The 21,723-nt window shown below is 45.1% G+C and overlaps 1 protein-coding gene across 3 annotated transcripts in view; it reads left to right on the forward strand.

The window, feature by feature from the left end:
- zranb3 (zinc finger, RAN-binding domain containing 3) overlaps positions 1-21,723 on the forward strand; it is a 162,750-nt gene that overhangs the window by 6,707 nt on the left and 134,320 nt on the right. For all 3 annotated transcript variants that reach the window (XM_061690995.1, XM_061690985.1, XM_061690977.1), the window contains 2 exons: positions 18,840-18,858; positions 19,086-19,264. In XM_061690995.1, coding sequence (XP_061546979.1) covers positions 18,840-18,858; positions 19,086-19,264 — 198 coding nt within the window. The remainder of the gene's footprint in view (positions 1-18,839; positions 18,859-19,085; positions 19,265-21,723) is intronic.

Raw genomic sequence — 21,723 nt, forward strand, 5'->3', positions numbered from 1 at the left:
TTATAACTGCCTGACCTGGATAAATGAAGGTTAAAATAAAAAATAATGAAATGCAAAATAAAGTATTTTTATGAAATTTGACTCAAACTCAAACTTTTATTCATCAGAATCAACAAACATGTTTGCATTAATGTGAAGGGTGATACTGAGATCTCGACTGCAGTAAATTGGGCAGGTCTGGCTCAAAAGCGGTGGTTTTAATGCGCAAGATGTCACGCAGGTGGGAGTCACTTCGTCTTGTCCTCACGCGGTTCTTATTCATGTTCATGACTGAGAATGTCTTCTCACACAAGTATGTCGAGCCAAAAAAGCTCAACATTTTCTTAGCAAATGTACGAATCTCTTGGAACCTGTCTTTATCCAGCTGCTGGTAAAAGTTGACAAGAGGTAGTTATTGGTACCGGCTGCGACACTCTGTGTCACACTGCAGCTCAATGAGCTCCAACTGCAGGTGGGCTGGAACAATAAAAGGTTTGCAGTGCTTGGCAATCAGCGTTGCCACCTCATAGCTTGCCTTTGTTGTATTTTCATTCGACTCACTGGCTCTTGTGAAAAAGTGTTGCTGTGCCGTTAAACCAGCTTCCAGTTTCTTAAATTTTTCACTGCGTTCGTTCCCAGTTAACTTGTCGTAATTAGCATGTTCAGTCTGGTCGTGCCTCTTTATATTGAACTCCTTGAACACAGCCACAGTCTCTTGGCAAATTAGGCAGACGCAGTTGTTTCTAAACTCAGTGAAAAAATATTCAGACTTCCATTTGTCCTGGAAACGTCGGCCCTCGCTATCAACTTTCCTTTTCTTACTTCCAGTTGCCATTTTAGAAATGGCCAAAAAACAGATCATGCGCAAAACGGCCCCGCGAGAGTTGTGTGACGCTCTTGAGGTGGTCCAGCACGAGACGTTCAAAGGACTTCATGACCACAGACGTCAAGGCAACAGGCCTGTAGTCATTTAGACCCGGGATTGTAGGTTTCTTTGGGACTGGAATGATGGTGGAGAGTTTGAAACAGGATGGTATTTCGTACAGTTCCAGAGATCTATTGAAGATCTGTATGAAGACTGGAGCGAGCTGGTCCGCGCAGACTTTGAGGCAGGATGGGGACACATGGCCTGGGCCTGGCGTTTGTTAATCTGTTGTTGTTTGAAGATGCGTCTCACATCCTGTTCATGGATGGTTAACGCAGAAGTCAGAGGTGTGATTGTGTTGAGGTGGGTGTTGGGTGTGAAAGTGTCCTTTTCAAATCTGCAGTCAAAGGTATTCAAGTCATTGGCTAGTGTGCTATTGTACTCAGCTTGGAGGGATTGTCGTTTGTAATTGGTCAGCGATTGGAATGCATGCCAGACGGATTTAGAGTCGTTAGCGCTAAACTGTTTTTCCAAATGTGCTGCGTAGTTCCTCTTTGCAATGTTAATTTCTTTAGCCAGCTGGTTTCTAGCTCGATTATACAGGGCCCTGTCCCCGCTTTGATATGCGTCCTCCTTAGCTTGGCGAAGTTGCTTAAGTTTGGCAGTGAACCACGGCTTGTTGTTATTGAATGTGCGAAATGACTTTGTTGCTACACACTCATCTTCACAGAAACTAATATAGAATGTGACAGTGTCCGTATATTCATCCAGGCTGCCAGCTGAATTTTCAAAGACACTCCAGTCTGTACAGTCTAAACAGCTTTGAAGTTCTATCTTTGCTTCATTGGTCCACTTTTTCACTGTTTTCACTGTAGGCTTAGCACATTTAAGTTATTGCCTGTATGTCGGTATTAAGAGAATTAAGCAGTGATCAGACGAGCCCAGTGCTGCACGAGGTTTGGCACGGTATGCGTTCTTTAGCGTAGTATAGCAGTGGTCTAAAATGTTATTTTTTCCTCGTAGGACAGTCGATGTGTTGCTTGTATTTAGCGAGTTCGTGGTTGAGTTTAGCTTTGTTAAAGTCCCTGAGAATAATGAGGGGTGAGTCCGTGTGTTTTTTTTTTTCAATTTTGTTCACATGTTCGGCGAGCATTAACAGTGCGGCGTTCGTGTTAGCTTGAGGCGGAATGTAGACACCAGCGAGAATGAATGATGCGAACTCACGAGGCCAGTAGAATGGCTTACAGTTAAAAAACAGCTACTCTAAATGCAGGCTACAGTGTGTGCTGAGCTCCGTGACGTTCATACGCCATTTTTCGTTGATATAGAAGCATATCCCGCCGCCTTTTGTTTTCCCCGATGATTCCATGTGGTGGTCTGCCCGGTGAAGATGGAAGCCGGCAAGCATGACGGCGCCATCGGGTACAGCCTCACAAAGGAAAGTCTCCTTAAATCACATGGCGGTGGAACGTCCAAAGTCTTTACTGGTCTTTATCAGAAGATGAAGCTCATCCATTTTGTTGGGTAGGGAGCGTAGATTCACGAGATGGATCGACGGAAACGCCAATCTGTATCCTCTCTTGCGAAGTTTCACCTGGATGCCGGCTCGCTTCCCTCTGTGGCGTCGCCTCCACCTCCATGCGCCAAGGACTGCGGTCGCTGCTCCGGTGAGTAACTCAGGGAAAAAACTGAGCGGATTTGCGAAAGTTGGTGAAAGAAAGTCTGGAGTAGCCTCCTTGATGATTAGCAAGTCTCCCCTTGTGTAAGTGAGTCGTGTAATGTCTCCAAAGATGAACGAAAAACACAAAAACAATACTAGAGAGCGCGTAACCGAGGTGTCCACACGGGTAGGCGCCATCTTGTTTATAATTCCCAATGTTACCAATGAAATCCTACCCCAAGTGAGGAGTTCAAGAACGAGTGAGGAAAGACTGGTACAGGAACAGATGTTACATGGGTTGACCCAATGTTTGTGCAATAGCACTGATCGATTTTCCCTCTTCTCTCAGCTTCAAAATGGTGCGGTTTCTCCCATAGACAGATTTCTGGTCTTCGTGTTTGCTTAACAGAAAATGCAGTTTTCACAGGTGAAAGCCAAAGCCAAAAACAAGCACTATCTAATGTTTAAGCAATCAATCTAAAAGGCAACACCTGAGCAACGAGAAACACCCATCTGTCCATCCATCCATTGTCCTCCGCTTATCCGAGGTCGGGTCACGGCGGCAGCAGGCTCAGCAGGGAAGCCCAGACTTCCCACTCCCCAACCACTACCTCTAGCTCTTCCGAGGGGATCCCGAAGCGTTCCCAGGCAAGCCGAGAGACGTAGTCTCTCCGGCGTGTCCTCTGGGTCGTCCCCGGGGTCTCCTCCCAGTGGGACGTGCCCGGAACACCTCACCAGGTAGGTGTCCAGGAGGCATCCTAAACAGAGGCCCGAGCCAACTCATCTGGCTCCTCTCAATGCGGAGGAGCAGCGGCTCTACTCTGAGATCCTCCCGGATGACCGAGCTTCTCACCCTATCTCTATCACGGACACCATGCAGAGGAAACTCATTTCGCCCGCTTGTATCCTGGATCTTGTTCTTTCAGTAACGACCCACAGCTCGTGACCATAGGTGAGGGTAGGAACATCGGTTGACCGGTAAAATCGAGAGCTTCGCCTTTCGGCTTAGCTCCTTCTTTACCCCAACGGATCGATACAAAGTTCGCATCACTGCAGACGCTGCACCGATCCGCCTGTCGATCTCCCGTTCCATTCTTCCCTCACTCATGAACAAGACCCCGAGATACTTGAACTCCTCCACTTGGGGCAGGATCTCATCCCTGACCCGGAGAGGGCACTCCACCCTTTTCCGACTGAGGACAATGATCTCAGATTTGGAGGTGCTGATTTTCATCACAGCCGCTTCATACTCTGCTGCGAACCGCTCCAGTGACAGTTGGAGATCACGGCTTGATGAAGCCAACGGAACCACATCATCTGTAAAAAGCAGAGATGCAATTCTGAGGCCACCAAACCGGACCCCCTCTACGCCTCTGCTGTGCCTGGAAATTCTGTTCATAAAAGTTATGCACAGAATCGGTGACAAATGGCAGCCTTGGCGGAGTCCAACCCTCACCGGAAACGAGTCCGACTTACTGCCGGCAATGCGGACCAAACTCTGATTCCGGTCGTACACGGACCGAACAGCCCATATCAGATGGATCAGTACCCCATACTCCCGGAGCACCCCCCCACAGGACTCCACAAGGGACATGGTCGAAGGGCTTCTCCAAGTCCACAAAACACATGCAGACTGGTTGGGCGAACTCCCATGCTCCCTCGAGGACCCTGCCGAGGGTGAAGAGCTGGTCCACTGTTACACGGCCAGGACGAAAGCCACAATGGTCCTCCTGAATCTGAGATTCGACTTCCCGACGGACCCTCCTCTCCAGCACCCCTGAATAGACTTTACCAGGGAGGCTGAGGAGTGTGATCCCCCTGTAGTTGGAACACACCCTCCGGTCCCCCTTCTTAAAAAGGGGGACCACCACCCCAGTCTGCCAATCCAGAGGCACTGTCCCCGATGTCCACGTGATGTTGCAGAGGACAACCAGGACAGCCCCACAACATCCAGAGCCTTTAGGAGCTCCGGACGAATCTCATCCACCCCCGGGGCCTTGTCACCGAGGAGATTTTTAACCACCACTGTGACATCAACCCCAGAGATAGGAGAGCCCGCCTCAGAGAACCCAGACTCTGCTTCCTCAAGGGAAGGCGTGTCAGTGGAATTGAGGACGTCTTCAAAGTATTCTCCCCACCGACTCACAACGTCCCGAGTCAAGGTCAACAGCGCCCCATCCCCACTATACACAGTGTTGATGGTGCACTGCTTCCCCCTCCTGGGACGCCGGATGGTGGACCATAATTTCCTCGAAGCCCCCCGGAAGTCGTTCTCCATGGGCTCACCGAACTCCTCCCATGCCCGGGTTTTTGCCTCAGCGACCACCAAAGCCGTATTCCACTTGGCCAGCCTCAGGAGTCCCACAGGCCAAAATGGCCCAATAGGACTCCTGCTTCAGCTTGACGGCATTCCTCACCGCTGGTGTCCACCAACGGGTTCGGGGATTGCTGCCACGACAGGCACCGACTACCTTATGGCCACAGCTCTGGTCGGAGGCACGGAACATGGTCCACTCAGACTCAATATCCACCCACCTTCCCCAGGACGTGGGTGAAGTTCTGCCGGAGGTGGGAGTTGAAACTCCTTCTGACAGGGGATTCTGCCAGACGTTCCCACCAGACCCTCACAATACGTATGGGCCTGCCACGTCGGACTGGCATCTTCCCCCACCATCGGAGCCAACTCACCCACTAGGTGGTGATCAGTTGACAGCTCCGCCCCGCTCTTCACCAGAGTGTCCAAGACATGCGGCTGCAAGTCCGATGACACGACCACAAAGTCGATCATTGAACGGCGTCCTAGGGTGTCCTGTTGCCAAGTGCACGTGTGGACATATGCTTGAACATGGTGTTTGTTATGGACAAGCCGTGGTAAGCAAGGAAGTCCAATAACAGAACCACTCGGGTTGTGACCTGGGGGGGCCGTTGCTCCCAATCACTCCCTTCCAGGTCTCACTGTCATTGCCCACGTGAACATTGAAGTCCCCCAGCAGAACGATGGAGTCCCCAGTGGGAGCGCTCTCCAGCACCCCCTCCAAGGACTCCAAAAAGGGTGGGTCCTCTGAACTGCTGTTTGGTGCATAAGCACAAAAAACAGTCAGGACCCATCCCCGCGACCCAAAGGCGGAGAGAGACTACCTTCTCGTCCACCCGGGTGAACCCCAAGGTACAGGCCCCGAGCCGGGGGGCAATAAGTATACCCACACTTGCTTGGCGCCTCTCACCGTGGGCAACTCCAGAGTGGAAGAGAGTCCAACCCCTTTCGAGAGGACTGGTACCAGAGCCCAAGCCATGTGTGGAGGCGAGCTCGACTATATCTAGTTGGAACTTCTCGACCTCACACACCAGCTCGGGCTCCTTCCCTGCCAGAGAGGTGACATTCCACGTCCCCTTGAGCCAGCTTCTGTAGCCGAGGATCGGATCACCAAGGTCCCCACCTTCGGCCACCGCCCAGCTCACACTGCAGCCGACCCCCTATGGCCCCTCCCACAGGTGGTGAGCCCATGGGAAGGGGGACCAACGTTACACTTTTGGGCTGGCCCCTTGGGTGCAGGCCTTCGAGCCCCACCTCCAGGCTTGGCTCCAGAGGGCGGCATAAATAGGACTACTAATATGACTAGAAACACCCATCAGTTACATGTTCCGATACTTTTGCTCACATGAAAATGGGTGGGTTCAAACAAAAGGTGCATTGTCCTAAGTTGTTTAACACATCTAGATGTAAATACCATGAAATAAAAGCTGGAATTCTAAACTTTTGTGTCATTGTCATCTTTTGATCTGAAACCCAAATGTCATCAGTATACAACAAAAACAAAGAAATTGACCTTGCTGTTCCAAAACTTTTGGAGGGGACTGTATCATACATGTGGGCAAACTTGTTGGTACCCCTCTTTTAATCAAAGAAAAAAAAAAAACACTGGTCACAGAGTTAACTTGAATCGGACAAAAGTAATAAAAAAAATTTATGAAAATTAACCAACGAAAATCTGACAGTGCTTTTGAATTGTGGTTCAACAGAATCATTTTAGAAAAACTCATGAAACAGGCTTGGACAAAAATGATGTTATCCTTAATGTAGTGTACTGACTAAAATATGTTGAACTGTATTTGTTTGAATTGCTGTTGTGAAAACTTGTTAAAAGTTTGTTTGGTTCTTTGTGTGGATGGATACTGCGGTGTCCTGCGTTCCGAGGAGTCTGTGAACATTTCAGGGTTTTGTTTTTTTAATGATTGATTGAAGGGGCGGTGCGTCCAATGGGATTCAAAGAAGGAGGTGGGTCGTGGAGAAAGAGCGGGAGATGCGGCGGGAGGAAAGAGTTGTTTTTTTGGGGGGGTCGGGACCTGGTTTTTGAACGCGAACGGATTTACTCTTTAAACGCCACCGGGCTGCTGCTTCGACGCTACGGGTACTGCCTGCTCAACGCCACTGGCCTGCCGCTTCGACGCTACGGGTACTGCCTGCTCAACGCCACCGGGCTGCCGCTTCGACGCTACAGGATCCAGTCGCTGTGCCTACTGAAGCGTTTTGAGGGCGCATTCCTACGGAAATGGGTTTGGGTTTCTTTGTCAAGAAACAGAGAATCGCTGAAAGTCTCAAAGGGCCTGCAGCAGATATTGTCCGGGGTTTAAGAGCCACTAACCCTAGTGCCACTGCCAATGAGTATCTTAAGGCACTAGAAACAGCTTTTGGGACCACAGAGAGTGCAGCTGATCTCATGGTAAAGTTCCGTAACACATTCCAGCAAGAAACTCAGAAGTTCTCAGGATACTTACTCAGGTTAGACAAACTGCTGCACGCTGTTCATCGGAAAGGTGGGATCGACGTCACTGACATGAACATGACACGCATCAAGCAAATTGCTAGAGGTGCTCTCACTCATGATCTTGCTGCACTTCGTATAAGGATGACTTACAAGCTAAAGCCCACTCCAAGCTTCACAGAGCTCCTTCGTGAGGTAAGAGAAGAAGAGGGGATGGTTCTTGAAAGAGAAAAAGTGAAGAATGTTGTTTCTTCATCTGCGGTTAAGTGTGCAGGTTGTGCTACGGCGTCAGTGGTGTCAAAACAACCAGAGTCTGCACCATCAGTAGCTGTTGGAGTGGAGACCGACCATGCCATAGAGAGTCTGAAGAAGGAAATTCAGGGGCTTAAAAGTGATATTGCACGTCTGCTATCTGTCTCTGTCGCCACATCAGAAAGTCCACCACAGCATGCAATCCAGAACCACACTCAAAAAGCTGCTGTAAAAAATGTAAGTGGGAAAGAGAGAACTCCCAGATTTGAATATGGTGCAGATGTTTTTTGCTACAAATGTGGTGAAGATGGTCATTTTCAGCGGGAGTGTGAAAACCCAGAGAATCTCCGAGAAGTAAATAAGCGTCCCCTGAAAGCAAAAAGATGATGGGAAACTTCCCAGGAGCTCAGTAAAGGAACGGCCTGATGCTCTGGAGAGAACACGTTCCACAAAGTGTGATACGCTAAAAGAAAGCAAGGCTGATTTGCCAGAGGGTTTAATTGAACCTAGTTCTGTTGTTACTGTACAAGTTGAGGGCATCTACGCCAAAGCTTTGCTTGATGGTGGGTCCCAAGTTACCCTGCTGTACCGCTCCTTATGTGACAAGTATCTGAAACACCTGCCCTAGACCCCTATTGAGTGCTTGGAGATTTGGGGCCTCAGTGCAGACCGATATCCATATGATGGTTATATGTGTTTGAAACTTGAGTTTGCTGGAGATGTAGTGGGTGTAGCTAAGAACTTAGAAACACTTGTGCTTGTGTGTCCAGACCCAGCCATGAAAGGTGAGATTTCTATTGTTGTTGGCACAAACACCTCCATAGTTCGGAGCTTATTTCATTCCTGCAAGACACAAAACGGAGATAATTTCTTACATAACATGTCTGTTCACCCCGCAATAAAAGAGGCTTATGAGAAGTTTCGGAGCACCCCAGATGACACAGCTGACCTAAAAAGAGGAACAGTCTGGTTCACTCGAGAGAAGCCCTTAGTGCTGTCTCCTGGTGGCGTTGCAAAAGTGGTTGGCGTGCCAAAATTTGCGGCGGGGTTTTCTGATCAGGCTGTTCTTGTAGAACGCCCAGAGGAGGGTTACTTCCTTGAAGAACTGCTAGTGATGCCTGTTGTTGATAAAGCAAGCGCTGTTCATTGTCATTGTATCACAGTAACTTTGAGAAATGTATCAAATCATTCTGTGACATTGAAACGTGGTATGCAAATTGCTCATTTGCACAGGGTGGATGTAATAAATGCAGTCCCTGAAAAGAAGTCATCTAAGCCGTCCACATCTCAACTATCCCCCTCGTCTTTCAACTTCGTAGATTCTCCTGTGCCTCCTGAGTGGAAGGAGAGGCTGTGTCAGAGAATGATGGAAAGGAAAGAGGTTTTCTCCTGTAGTGAGTTTGACGTTGGTTGTGCAAAGAGCACACAACACAGCATTCGAGTGACAGAGGACAAACCATTCAGAGAACGCTCTAGACGCTTACCTCCAAAGGATTTGGAGAATGTGAGAAAACATTGAAATGATTTGAAAGAAGCTGGAATAATTTCAGAGTCTAGAAGCCCCTATGCGTCACCTATCGTTGTGGTCCGGAAGAAAAATGGGACCATACGTATGTGCGTGGATTACAGGACATTAAATTCCTGACCAGTATACAGTCCCACGTGTGGAGGATGCCCTGACATGCCTGAGTGGTAGCAAATGGTTCAGCGTGCTTGATCTCCGAAGTGGCTACTATCAGATCCCTTTATGTGATGCTGACAAAGAAAAAACACCATTTACCTGTCCGGCAGGATTTTATCAATTTGAGAGAATGCCACAAGGCATCTGCGGAGCACCAGCCACGTTTCAGCGTATCATGGAAAGGACGGTTGGTGATATGAATCTGCTGGAAGTGTTAGTGTACCTTGATGATGTCATTGTTTTCGGGAGACCATTGGAGGAACATGAGCAGCGCCTTCTTCAAGTGCTTGACAGATTAAAGGTAGAGGGACTTAAATTATCTTTGGATAAATGTCAGTTCTGCTGTCCCTCTGTAACCTATCTAGGGCATGTCGTTTCTAGCAATGGCATTGCTACTGATCCTTCAAAGATCGAAGCTATGAAGTCGTGGCCACGCCCAGAGAACATCACTGCTCTCCGTTCTTTTCTTGGGTTTTGCGGATACTACCGACGGTTTGTGAAAGATTTTTCCAGAGTCTGTCATCCGCTCAATCAGCTACTGCAGGGCTGCATTGTGACTGGAAGGCCAGGAGGAAAGACTAAAATGGAAAAGAACAACAAAAAGAAAGAGAACTCAAAAACAGACATGAAGACAACAGAGTGGTACCACCTTTCAGAGCCGTTTGGGGCAAGGTGGAATGAAGACTGTGAGAAAGCTTTTGAGACATTAAAGGTCAGTCTTACAGAATCACCTGTCCTAGCAATCGCAAACCCAAATCTGGCTTATGTTCTGCATGTTGATGCAAGTAGAGAAGGCTTAGGAGGCGTCCTCTATCAGGACCAAGGAGAAGGTTTGCGCCCGGTTGCATTTTTAAGTAGGAGCCTCTCTCCGTCAGAAAAAAATTATCCCACGCATAAACTTGAATTTCTGGCTTTAAAATGGGCTGTCACTACCAAGCTGCATGATTATCTCTACGGAGTCAAGTTTGAGGTTCACACAGACAATAACCCGTTCACATATGTCTTAACCACCGCTAAGTTGGACGCAACAGGACATAGATGGTTAGCGGAGCTATCAATGTATGATTTCAGCCTGAAATATCGCTCTGGAAAACAAAACATTGATGCAGATTCATTGTCACGGCGTCCTCATGCTGACAGCGATGTGTCTGGTGAAGAGGAAGTGTCCATGTCTCCTACCAGCGTCCAAGCTGTCTGTCACATGTCATCAATTAGAACACCTCATCCTCACCGTTGCAGAGCTGTGGATCTCCTGGGCTCCTCCAAGCATGCTGTACCCAGAGCTTATTGTAGTGTGTCTTCTGTAAGCACTCAGCCACTCCCCCAAATGTCTTTAGCTGACATCTCACATTATCAGCAGGAAGACCCATGCATCGGAGAAGTGTGGTGTGCTGTTGTGCAGAATTTTGCAGACCGGGCTAACAAACGAAAACATCCGGATGTGTCATTGTTGTTAAAAGAGTGGGAAAAGTTAAAGGTCAAGGACTCTGTACTGTACCGAATCAGTAAGCCTCCCAACAAACCAGTTCGACAACAACTCTTACTCCCACAGAAGTTCAGAGAAACTGTTCTTCAGTCTTTGCATGACCAGTCAGGTCACCTTGGGTTTGACAAAACCTATGGGTTGGTGCGAGAGAGATTTTACTGGCCTCGTATGAAAACACAGGTTGAGACGTATTGTAAAAATTGTCCAAGGTGTATTCAGAGGAAAACGCTGCCCAAGAGAGCTGCTGAGTTGTCACATCTTACCAGTGAGGGGCCGATGGATCTTGTCTGTATGGTTTTCTTGACAATTGAGCCTGACTCCAGAAACATTTTTAATGTGCTTCTAGTTACAGATCACTACACGCGTTATGCTCAAGCTTTTGCGACTAAGGATCAAAAGGCGTATACAGTTGCTAAGGTCCTGTGGGAACAACATTTTGTCCACTATGGTCTACCGAAGCGAGTACACTCGGATCAAGGCAGAGATTTCGAGAGCCGCCTCATTCATGAACTGTTGAGTATGCTTGGTATAAAGAAGTCTAGAACCACACCCTACCACCCGCAGGGTGACCCGCAACCTGAGCGTTTCAATAGAACTCTTCTCAACATGCTCGGTACTCTTGATGCACAGGACAAAAGTAAATGGAGTAAATACATCAGTCAGCTGGTGCATGCATACAACTGCACACTAAATAAGTCAACAGGCCATTCGCCATATTTTCTCATGTTCAGTCGAGAGGCTAGACTGCCAGTAGATGTGGCATTTGGAGTCTCAAGTGATGGTACATCCACCAAGTCCTATCTGAAATACGTCAAAAACATGAAACGAGAATTACAGACTGCCTACCAGCTCGCCGAGAGCATGGCTAGGAAAAAAAATGAAGGGAACAAACAACGCTACGATCAGAGAGTTCGTTTCTGTCCATTAGTCCCACGTGGGCAATGACACTGAGACCTGGAGGCGTGTGATTTGGAGGACCCCCCCCCCCCCCCCCCCCCCCATCCCGACCAAAACCCAACTGGTGTTCTGTTAGTGGACTTCTGTCCTTGTCAGGGATTGTTGTGCATAACGAACACCATATTCAGACATAAGGGTGTCCATATGTGCACTTAGTACCAGGACACTCTAAGCTACGACCCAGGACACGCTGGAGAGACTATGTCTCTCAGCTGGCCTGGGAATACTTCAGGATCCCCTCGAAAGACCTGGAAGAAGTGGGTGGGGAGTGGAAAGTCTGGGCTTCCTGCTTAAGCTGCTGCCCTCACTACCTGACCTCAGATAGGCGTAGGAAAATGGATGGATGGATATTCTTAGGTGTTTTTAACTCTGTGTTTTGGGTCAATATCCTGTTGCAAGACCCATGACCTGCAAATGAGACCAAGCTTTCTGACACTGGGCAGCACATTTCTCTCTAGAATACCATGATAGTCACTAGATTTCTTTGTACCCTGCAAAGATTCAAGGCGCCCTGTGCCAGATGGAGCTAAGCAGCACCAGAATAGAACAGATGCTGCTCCATGTTTCTTGGTATGCTTCATTTTTGCGTCTGTAAAGATAGAGCTGATGTGCCTTGCCAAAAAGTACCAGTTTTGTCTCGTCTGTCCATAGAACATTCTCCCAGAAGCCTTGTGGCTTGTTAACATACAGTTTGGAAAATTCCAGTCTCGCTTTTTTATGATTTCTTTTCAAGAGTGTTTTCCTCCTTGTTCGTCTCCTATGAAGTCCACTTTGGCTCAAACAACAACGGATGGTGTAATCTAACACTGATGTACCTTGACCTTGGAGTTCACCTTTAATTTCTTTGGCGGTTGTTTTGGGCTCTTTTGTTATCATTTGTATTATCCGTCTCTTAAATTTGTCATCAATTTTCCTCCTGTAGCCACATCCAGGGAGGTTGACTACAATCCAGTGGATCTGCTTGGAGATGGTCTTATAACCTTTACCTTTAATGTGCTTGTCTATAATTTTCTCTCTAATTTCCTGAGACAACCCTCTCCTTCGCTTCCTCTTATCCATGTTTAGTGTACTACACACCATGTCGCCAAACAGCACAGTGATTACTTCTCTCCCTTTAAATAGGCCGACTGACTGATGACAAGTTTGAAGACACCTGTGATGCTAATTAGAGCGAACGCCTTGTTTGAACATGTCCCTATGGTAAAATTATTTTCAATCTTTTCTTGGGGTACCCTCATTTTTGTCCAGGCCTGTTGCATGAGTTTTTTTGTAATAATTCATACATGTTTTATTTATTATTACTTCACTCAGATTCAAGTTATTTCTGTGACCACTGTAGGTTTCTTTTTTCCATTTACAGAGGGGTACCAACAATTTTGTCCATGTGTGTATGTCCATCCATCTATTTTCTATACCGCATGTCCGTATTACAGTCCCAGGCGGACAAGTATAGGGTGTACACTGCCTTTTGCCCTAAGCTTTGATCGGCTCCAGCTCACCCGTGACCCCAATGAGGACAGGTGGTTAAGAAACTGGATGGATAGAATTAACTTAATGTGCATGTCTTTGGAATGTGGGAGGAAGCCAGAGTACTCAGAAAAACATCCACCCACCGAATTAGTTTGACAGCGATATAAGCATGTTAAATCTGCCTTTCCATTTACTTTGCATTGAATGTTGGTTTGACATTATAGCTTCTGACCCTCGTTGTGAGAGATTTCGGAGTTTTGGCATTTGTGGAAATGGGATCATTTGAAGAATCCAGGTTGTAATATCAAAAGCATACCATCTACAAACACACCAGTGTTGATGAAAACTTATCCTTGATAGTTGGTGGAAGTCAATATTCAAGTCTGAAATTAATTTGTATTGTCTTATGTTGTAGTTCTCTCACAAGCTCCAGAAATGAAATTTGTTGGTCAGATGTTCTACAGCCTCTCAGTGGTATTTTTACCCACCAATTGCAATGCAGGTGCGAATTGTTGGATTTTGCCAGATTTCTGGGAAATTTGGGGTGTCACTATACATGAAATGGAAGTATATGAGGCAGGCTGTCAGGGCGTAAAAATAATGAGATAGCAGCCATTTATTACCTCCTGGAAGATGCTGAACATCATTGATGTCAGATGTCTAATAATGTGGGAGGATCCGTGGGCAGATTTTTATTTTAAATAGCACAAGCATGTCTTTTCACATTCTGAGTATCAGGAGTACGGAACCAAAACATCAAATGTTGCTGCAATATGTATGCTGATGCAGACTGCTGCATGGGCAGTGTAGGAGGACAAGGGGATTTTTATGGATTTAGATGATGGATATTGTGGGGACGTTACGGCACAGTACAACAATAAAATCCGATCGAATGTGGCTAGATGTGTTTGTTTGCATAGTGTGGCTATAATCAGTTATGCTGAAACACATTTACTCAGTCCAAACTGGAGTGTGGTTGCTTAGATATTGAAGGGAAAACGTCAGTTTGAAGTAAAAGTGCAACCATGAAGAACTGTTTGTCACTTCCATTAAGATACTGACAGTGATGTTGCACGTGCTTGCCCTTCCTGGTGTGAGCTGTCCAAAATATAACTCAAAGTGACTGCCTGTGCTTTTATCGAATAAGGTCTGCTGCACTGATGCAAAAGGGGATCAATAAACAGACTTTATTGTTCTTTCACAACTCTGGTCTGGTTATACTACTTAGATTTCTCTGCTCATGTTTTCCTTTGCATTTGTACTCAACCACAAACACCACTTAAAAGTCTCCATAAAATCATTAGACTCCCCAGACACATATTAGGAACAACAGCATGGAGAGAAACCATATTCAGAGTCAGACTGCATGCAATAAAATGGCCATGACAACTGTCAAACAGTCATCATGCCATTTTAAAGCCCTAGAGACCTGGTTTCTTGTCTCAGATTTCCAGCACTACTACTTACTTTGATTGAAATGATGCAAAGTCCATTTCCATTAGCCATCCAGTGTACGTCATAGCTTTTGTCATCACATGAGAAAAGGTCTGAATAAGTCATTGAACAAAATGTACAACAGGTTATGTTTTTTTTCCTCACTTCAAGCAATTAAAGTTGTTAAGAGTACCATTTGAGGTGAAGTTATTCATATACCTGTAAAGTCTTTTACATAGTGTAATAGGCATTACAGGAAACAAGGACTATGATTATAATTCAAGTCATCGAAGGCCATGGTGTCAATGAGTCTCGTCACTAAACACCCACACATTGAAATATTTTTATTGTATTCATATTCAATTTACATCTAAAGGCTGACAGTTTTTTTTTTGTTTCAAGTAGGCCTGAAAAGTAATATGTCTATGTATTCCTCAGTCCTCTCTATGGATGAATAGAAACAAAACCTTGAAATAATGTCAAATTAAACACATTATTGTTCTCTTCAATATATGCAGGGATTTTACTGTTCTCAAGTCCACTGGGCGATACATTATATTTGAAAATTAGCATGGATGTGCTTTATTGAATAGGGATTTTGTGTAGTTGTCTACTGTTTATTGAAATGGTTGTTGAGGTAGTGTTGCTGTCCTACCTTGTTAAATACAGTGAAGCATTTCTCTTAAAATCAACTCTTTTCATCTCCACTTAATTCAAAATACACAGCAATACTACACTCTGAACCCCCTAATGTGTGTGGGAGCCCACTATGTCAAAACTTGGCACCCTTTGAGTCGACCATTTGTGCAGCGTCTAGCCACTGAGCACCTTTTCACTTACCAAAATGCACCACGCATCCAGAACCTTAACACAGCTGAAAGATTGGGGTTAGACACAAGGCCACACAACACATCACTGTGCAGAGTTCAGAGCCATCGAATGGTTGCAAACGGCCTGGGAGGCAAGGCGGGCCATTTCCAGACACTTTGGGGCCTGTGGGCTCCTGAGATAACATTAGAAAGATGCAGCGACGGGGATCGTGCTGTCGTCAGGCAACAGCACTGCAGCATCCTCGTGGTCTCAAACCGTCAAGACGACACTCAGGTTATTTAAAGGAGGATGATTAATGTGTTGGGAAATGGCAAACACCTGCCTCGCTACGCACCCTCCCCACTGTGTCTGTGTGTGCGTGTGCGTGCACGTGTATCTGTGGTATGTGGTATGTGCACGTGCACACATAAATATGGTCATTTAAATCTGCTCACACTTGTGTGCACACTTCCTTTTCCTGACTGCATGTGTGTGCAGCGTGCGTGTGTTTGTGCATGTGTGTGTGCACGTGTGTGGACAATGTGCTGACTGAGCCGGTGTGCTGGCAATTAGAAATACCACCAGTGGCAAGGTGCACATTAATCATTTTCCGCAGCTGAAAGAGAGAAATGGGGTGGAGATAGAGGGATGGGGGAGAGGTGGAGGGGAGGGGAGGGAAGAAGAATAATGAAAGCGCCTGTCTGAGGAACTCAGCTGTTCTGTTGCTGTTTGGGCTGACTGAATATTGGGAGGCATTCATGAATATGAAGGGACACTACAATAGAACCAAAACCACTTGGGCACAAATGATCCGCTTGCACTACAGAATGTGCTGAAACGTTCATTGTTTCATTGTTCTGCTTTATACTTTAAATGTTATTTAAAGTTTGCTTCTACCACAACAAAGCAAAATCATGGTGCATGTTTTATGAGTTTTACTTTACTTTGCTTTTTTCAAAATCACAATTGACAGGTATCGTTCCATGATGCAGACCAAAGTAACACAGTGACTGAAAAAAAAAAAAAACAGGTGGTCTCCACTTTGCACGCTAAAAGCGGATTTGTGATGTCTGAGGTCACAGATGTGGGATGAAAGCGCTGTTAGGAGGATTACTTTGGAAATTTTATTGATTGCAATTAAAAGTTACACCGTTGAACATGTAACAGTAGTGTCACTATTTAAATTACTTTCTCAAAGTAATATAATTCATTACATTTTATTAAATTTTAGTTAGTTTCCTTAATTTTGAATAAATGCATCCTTGGATTTTTCCTCTAAAAAGTGGATTAAAACCAAAGATCATTATTTTGGATTTAACCGCATATTTGTTCTTTACACAAATAATAAACCTGATAACAAAACATGAAGAAATGTAAGTACATAATACAATTATATTTGTGGAAAAAACACGTGGAAAACCACCAGACAATACCATGTTGCCGTAATAACAAATGTGCACAATTTAGAAAATATCCCTTTATATGAAAACCAAAATAAGTGAATGTTCCATAAAAAACTCAAATATTCTTCGATGGAACTTCCAAACTCAATGTTTTTGATGTGCTCAAAACTGTGAGTCCAACCTTTTCAAAATCTCAGACAAACTAATAGATTGCACCACAAAGTAGGGCTTCAAGGTCATATTTAGAAAAATATGTTATGTTTGAGACTACGTCAGAATGGCACATGAACAGAGAGAGCCTATCACAAGCATTGGCTTTAGAAGGAGAAAGTGATATGGAAAAAAAACAGAGCTTTTGTGGCTTCTTTTTCAAATGTAACTAAAATTGTAATGGAAATTTCCAAAAGCAACTATACTTTAATTACACATTTCCTCCCTGTAATGTAGTGGATTACGATTACATACATTTTGCAATTAAATTACATATTATCTCATTCTCGCTACATGGAGGAGAGGGCCTGGCTCACAATCTCTGTTCTACACTGAACAAAAATGTAAATGCAACACTTTTATATTTGCTCTCATTTTTCGTGAGCTGGACTCAAAGATCTAAAGCTTTTTCTGCATACACAAAAGGCCATTTCCCTCAAATATTGTTCTTGGCCTCAGGATCTCGTCACGGTATCTCTGTGCATTAAAAATGCCATCTATACTGTAAAATGCACCTGTGTTCGTTGCCCATAACCTGTCCATATACCTGTCCATACCATAACCTCACCGCCACCATGGGCCACTCGATACACAATGTTGACAACATCAAACCGTTCACCCACACGACGCTACACACGCTGTCTGCCATCTGCCCTGAACAGTGAAAACTGGCATTCATCTGTGAAGGGAACACCTCTCCAACGTGCCAGATTCCATCGAACGTGAGCATTCGCCCACTCAAGTCGGTTACGACGACGAACTGCAGTCAGGTCGAGACCCCGATGAGGACGACGAGCATGCAGATGAGCTTCCCTGAGACGGTTTCTGACAGTTTGTGCAGGCATTCTTTGGTTATGCAAACCGATTGTTGCAGCAGCTTTCCGGGTGGCTGGTTTGAGACGATCTTGGAGGTGAACATGCTGGATGTGTAGGTCCTGGGCTGGTGTGGTTGCAAGTGGTCTGCGGTTGTGAGGCTGGTTGGATGTTCTGCCAAATTGTCTGAAACGCCTTTGGAGACGGCTAATGGTAGATAAATGAGCATTCAGTTGATGGGCAACTGGTGGACATTCCTGCAGTCAGCATGCCAATTGCACGCTCCCTCAGAACATGCAACATCTGTGGCATCGTGCTGTGTAATAAAACTGCACATTTCAGAGTGGCCTTCTATTGTGGCCAGCCTATGGCACACCTGTGCAATAATCATGCTGTCTAATCAGCATCTTAATATGCCACATCTGTGAGGTGGGATGGATTATCTCGACAAAGGAGAAATGCTCACTAACACAGATTTAGACAGATTTGCGAACAATATTTGAGGGAAATGGCCTTTTGTGTATGTAGAAAAAGTTTTAGATCTTGGAGTCCAGCTCACGGAAAATGGGAGCAAACACAAATGTGCTGCGTTTATATTTTTGTTCATTGTAGTTCATACCAAAGATGTTTGATGGGGCTGCTAAATTCTTCGACTTGAAGCTCATCCCAGCATGCTTTCATGGTCTTGAGTCACATTAGAACAGAAAAGAGTCTTCTCCAAATGGTCCCCACAAAATTGGAAGTATAATATTTTTCAAAATATCTTGATCTGAATTGTAATTGTTTAGCATATCAATTTGCAAAAACAATTTGGAAAAATCTCGGAAGCTGTTAAAATTGTAAAATGGGGACCAATTCCATATACCGGTATTTATTGTTTATTGAATTGTACCATTTATTGTAGGTCAAATGACCAAGTGTCCTAATATTTTTTTTATTATTATTCATATAGTGTATACCGTAAACCGTGATGTGTTTAAGTTAAAAAGAGTGCCTGTAGAATTTAAAGTTTTACAGTCCTGCTTATCAAGGTTTTTGTTTTCTTTTGTTTTACAGATGTATGATTGCTGATGAGGTAAGCGCACACAAACCAAAATCTATTTTCCAACCTTCCAAATGAATTTGTCAACTTAGTGCTGCACTGCCACTTGCCTAATCACTTTTGACAGAGGAATCATTCTTACACCTTATTACTCTTGTGCCTCATATCAGCTCAGCCGTCATATACAATTTGCCCAATTGCTGGTGCACAATTGACTTGTTTTTCTCCCTCTTCGCCGTGTGCTGATTTGGCCGGTCCAGATGGGTCTTGGCAAGACGGTGCAGGCCATTGCAGTGGCATACGCTTTCAGGCAGGAGTGGCCCCTCCTTGTGGTGGTGCCCTCATCCCTCAAATATCCCTGGATTGAGGAGCTGGAGCGCTGGATCCCCGAGCTGCAGCCTGGCGACATCAACCTGGTGGAGAACAAGAGTGACACCATGTAGGTCATCCTACCGCATCCCTACTTCAATTTTTCAACATTTATTATGTCGTAGCCTTAGACTGAATTACCACCCAAAAAAATATTCTCAAAAACCCAATATCCCACAATGGTAAGTATAATAAAATGTTGGCTCCGGTTGCACAAAATCCTTGAAATCGCCACAAATGCGTAATGACGAGACCTACGCGAGGGCTGTATTGACTTCCGTCAACACGGCGACTCATGTTTGTGCACATGCGTGCACGTCACGGACGCGTTCCGTCGACTGTAGAAGCCGCATTTGTTTTTGTAACGTGAACGACTACATAAAAAGATCGGATTTAACAAAAAATCTGAATTGGGCATTATGCGCTGCAATGTGGACACCTTAGACTATGTTCGCACTGCAGGTCAATTCTGATTTTTTTTTTTTTCTTTCCCTCCAATGGGACATGTATCTGATTTTTTTCATGTCAATGTGAACGGTACAATTACGATTTTTTCATATCCGAACCAGGCCTCTTTCATATGTGGCTGTAAATCGGATATGTATCCCAAACAAGTGCAGTATGGATGCTCATGGGGCGCCCGTCCGACTTACACGTCATCAAAAGGCGACAAACGTCACATTAATTCATTCATTTTCCATACCGCTTATCCTCACTAGGGTCGCTGGCATGCTGGAGCCTATCCCAGCTAACTGGCCGAGAGGCCGGGTACACTCTGAACTTGTCGCCAGCCAATCAACAACAACCAACCATTCACACTCACATTCACACCTACGGGCAATTTAGAGTCTTCAATGAACCTACCATGCATCGTTTTTTTTATGGGGGGTGGGGGGTGGGATTTGTGGGAGGAAACCGGAGTACCTGGAGAAAACCCACGCAGGCATGGGGAGAACATGCAAACTCCACACAGGCGAGGCTGGATTTGAACCCGGGTCCTTGGAACTGTGAGGCAGATGTGCTAACCAGTCGTCCTCCGTGCCACCACAAACGTCACAATTGATCGATGAAACTACAAAAAGGCAATAGCAGACAAAGCAGCAGATAACAGTGAGTGGCGAAAAGAAGGTGCTTTTGAACTGATAAGAACATAGATCATTTTACACTTGAGACTATGTGAGTCTCAGTATGCACATGTCATGGAAACAATGAGTCCCAGCCCTGGAACAATGAGTCCCTGCAATTTGTCATCACGTAGTACAGATACAGTAATCCTCCGCTACATCACGGTTCTTGCTTCACGGCCCCGCTATATTGCAGATTTATATTACACTTGTTACTCTTTAATCTTTAGTTTTTGTTGTTGTTGTTTGTACAAATGTTTTTGTGTTATGCAAAAACCTTCAAGATAAACGAAAGTATCGATGTTATTTTATCCCACTGATACAATGATATTAGAGCAAAAAAAACATATTTTTAAATCTTACAAATTCTGCCCTGGTAATCAAACATATGAGCACAACTGTGTAATGTTCTCTTATTTACTAAATAAAAGTAGGGCTGGATTTCACAATAAGATCAAGTAAATAAAAAGCGAAAGTTATATGTGTTCAAATAAAGTGCTGACCTTAAGAAAAATGAAGTTGGAGTTTCCCCTTTTCTGTTTGACATCTTGACAGTCTGAAACATCCATCCATCTGTTTTCTTCACCGCTTATCCTCACTAGGGTTGGGGATATGCCGGAGCAATTTTACATATTTAGCAAATCTTAACCTAACCATTTTAGAGGTTATGTTAGTTCAAACCTTCATTTTGGTTCATGATGTCGTTTCACATTATATGCACTTTCAATAAGAGCTCCCAGTGGGAACTTCCCACTGAGAAGTACAAACAAAAATGACTCTGTTCCATTTTAAGCACCGTTTGTTCCAAATTTTCTCTTCCTTTGTCGCACATTTTCTGATCTTTCTCCATTTTTAACTCAGCTTACACACTCTCTCTCTCCTCTCTCTGTCTGGTCTTTGCGCAGTCAGTGATTTCAGTAATTACTGCCTTACACATATTTGATTGGCTGATAGGGTGGCGGAACTTGCGTGTAAATTGCCGATACAATTCATCACTACCGTAAAGCCTGAAATATGTTGTACCTCTTAAAATAGAAGCACCCTGTATGTCTTGAATCAGATAACCTCTCTTTTTTGGCTATGGTGTGGGTCCGTTTAGGACTGCTTCTGGGTCCGGACGCTGACCGCGAGATAGTGACCTCTGTTTTAAACGATGTTGCAACAATCCAGTGAGCCAAAGTGAGCTGTTTAGCTCCGTAGTACACTAGCTAGGTAGCTCCCGGACTAGCGAATGTAATAAATAGTTCACTTTCCATAAAATCTCCCAGTTGTTTGCATCCAAGGAGCCAAAGCCGTTCCGCCAGCTGCTCGCTGCGTCGTGAGTGCCGCGCCGGGTGTTACCACAACAATGAAAACGTATCGACTCTGAACAAAAAGTCTCGTGTTCATTGTATTTATGAAACGT

Source organism: Phycodurus eques, chromosome 1 (genome assembly GCF_024500275.1).
Source record: "Phycodurus eques isolate BA_2022a chromosome 1, UOR_Pequ_1.1, whole genome shotgun sequence".
Taxonomy (NCBI): Eukaryota; Metazoa; Chordata; class Actinopteri; order Syngnathiformes; family Syngnathidae; genus Phycodurus; species Phycodurus eques.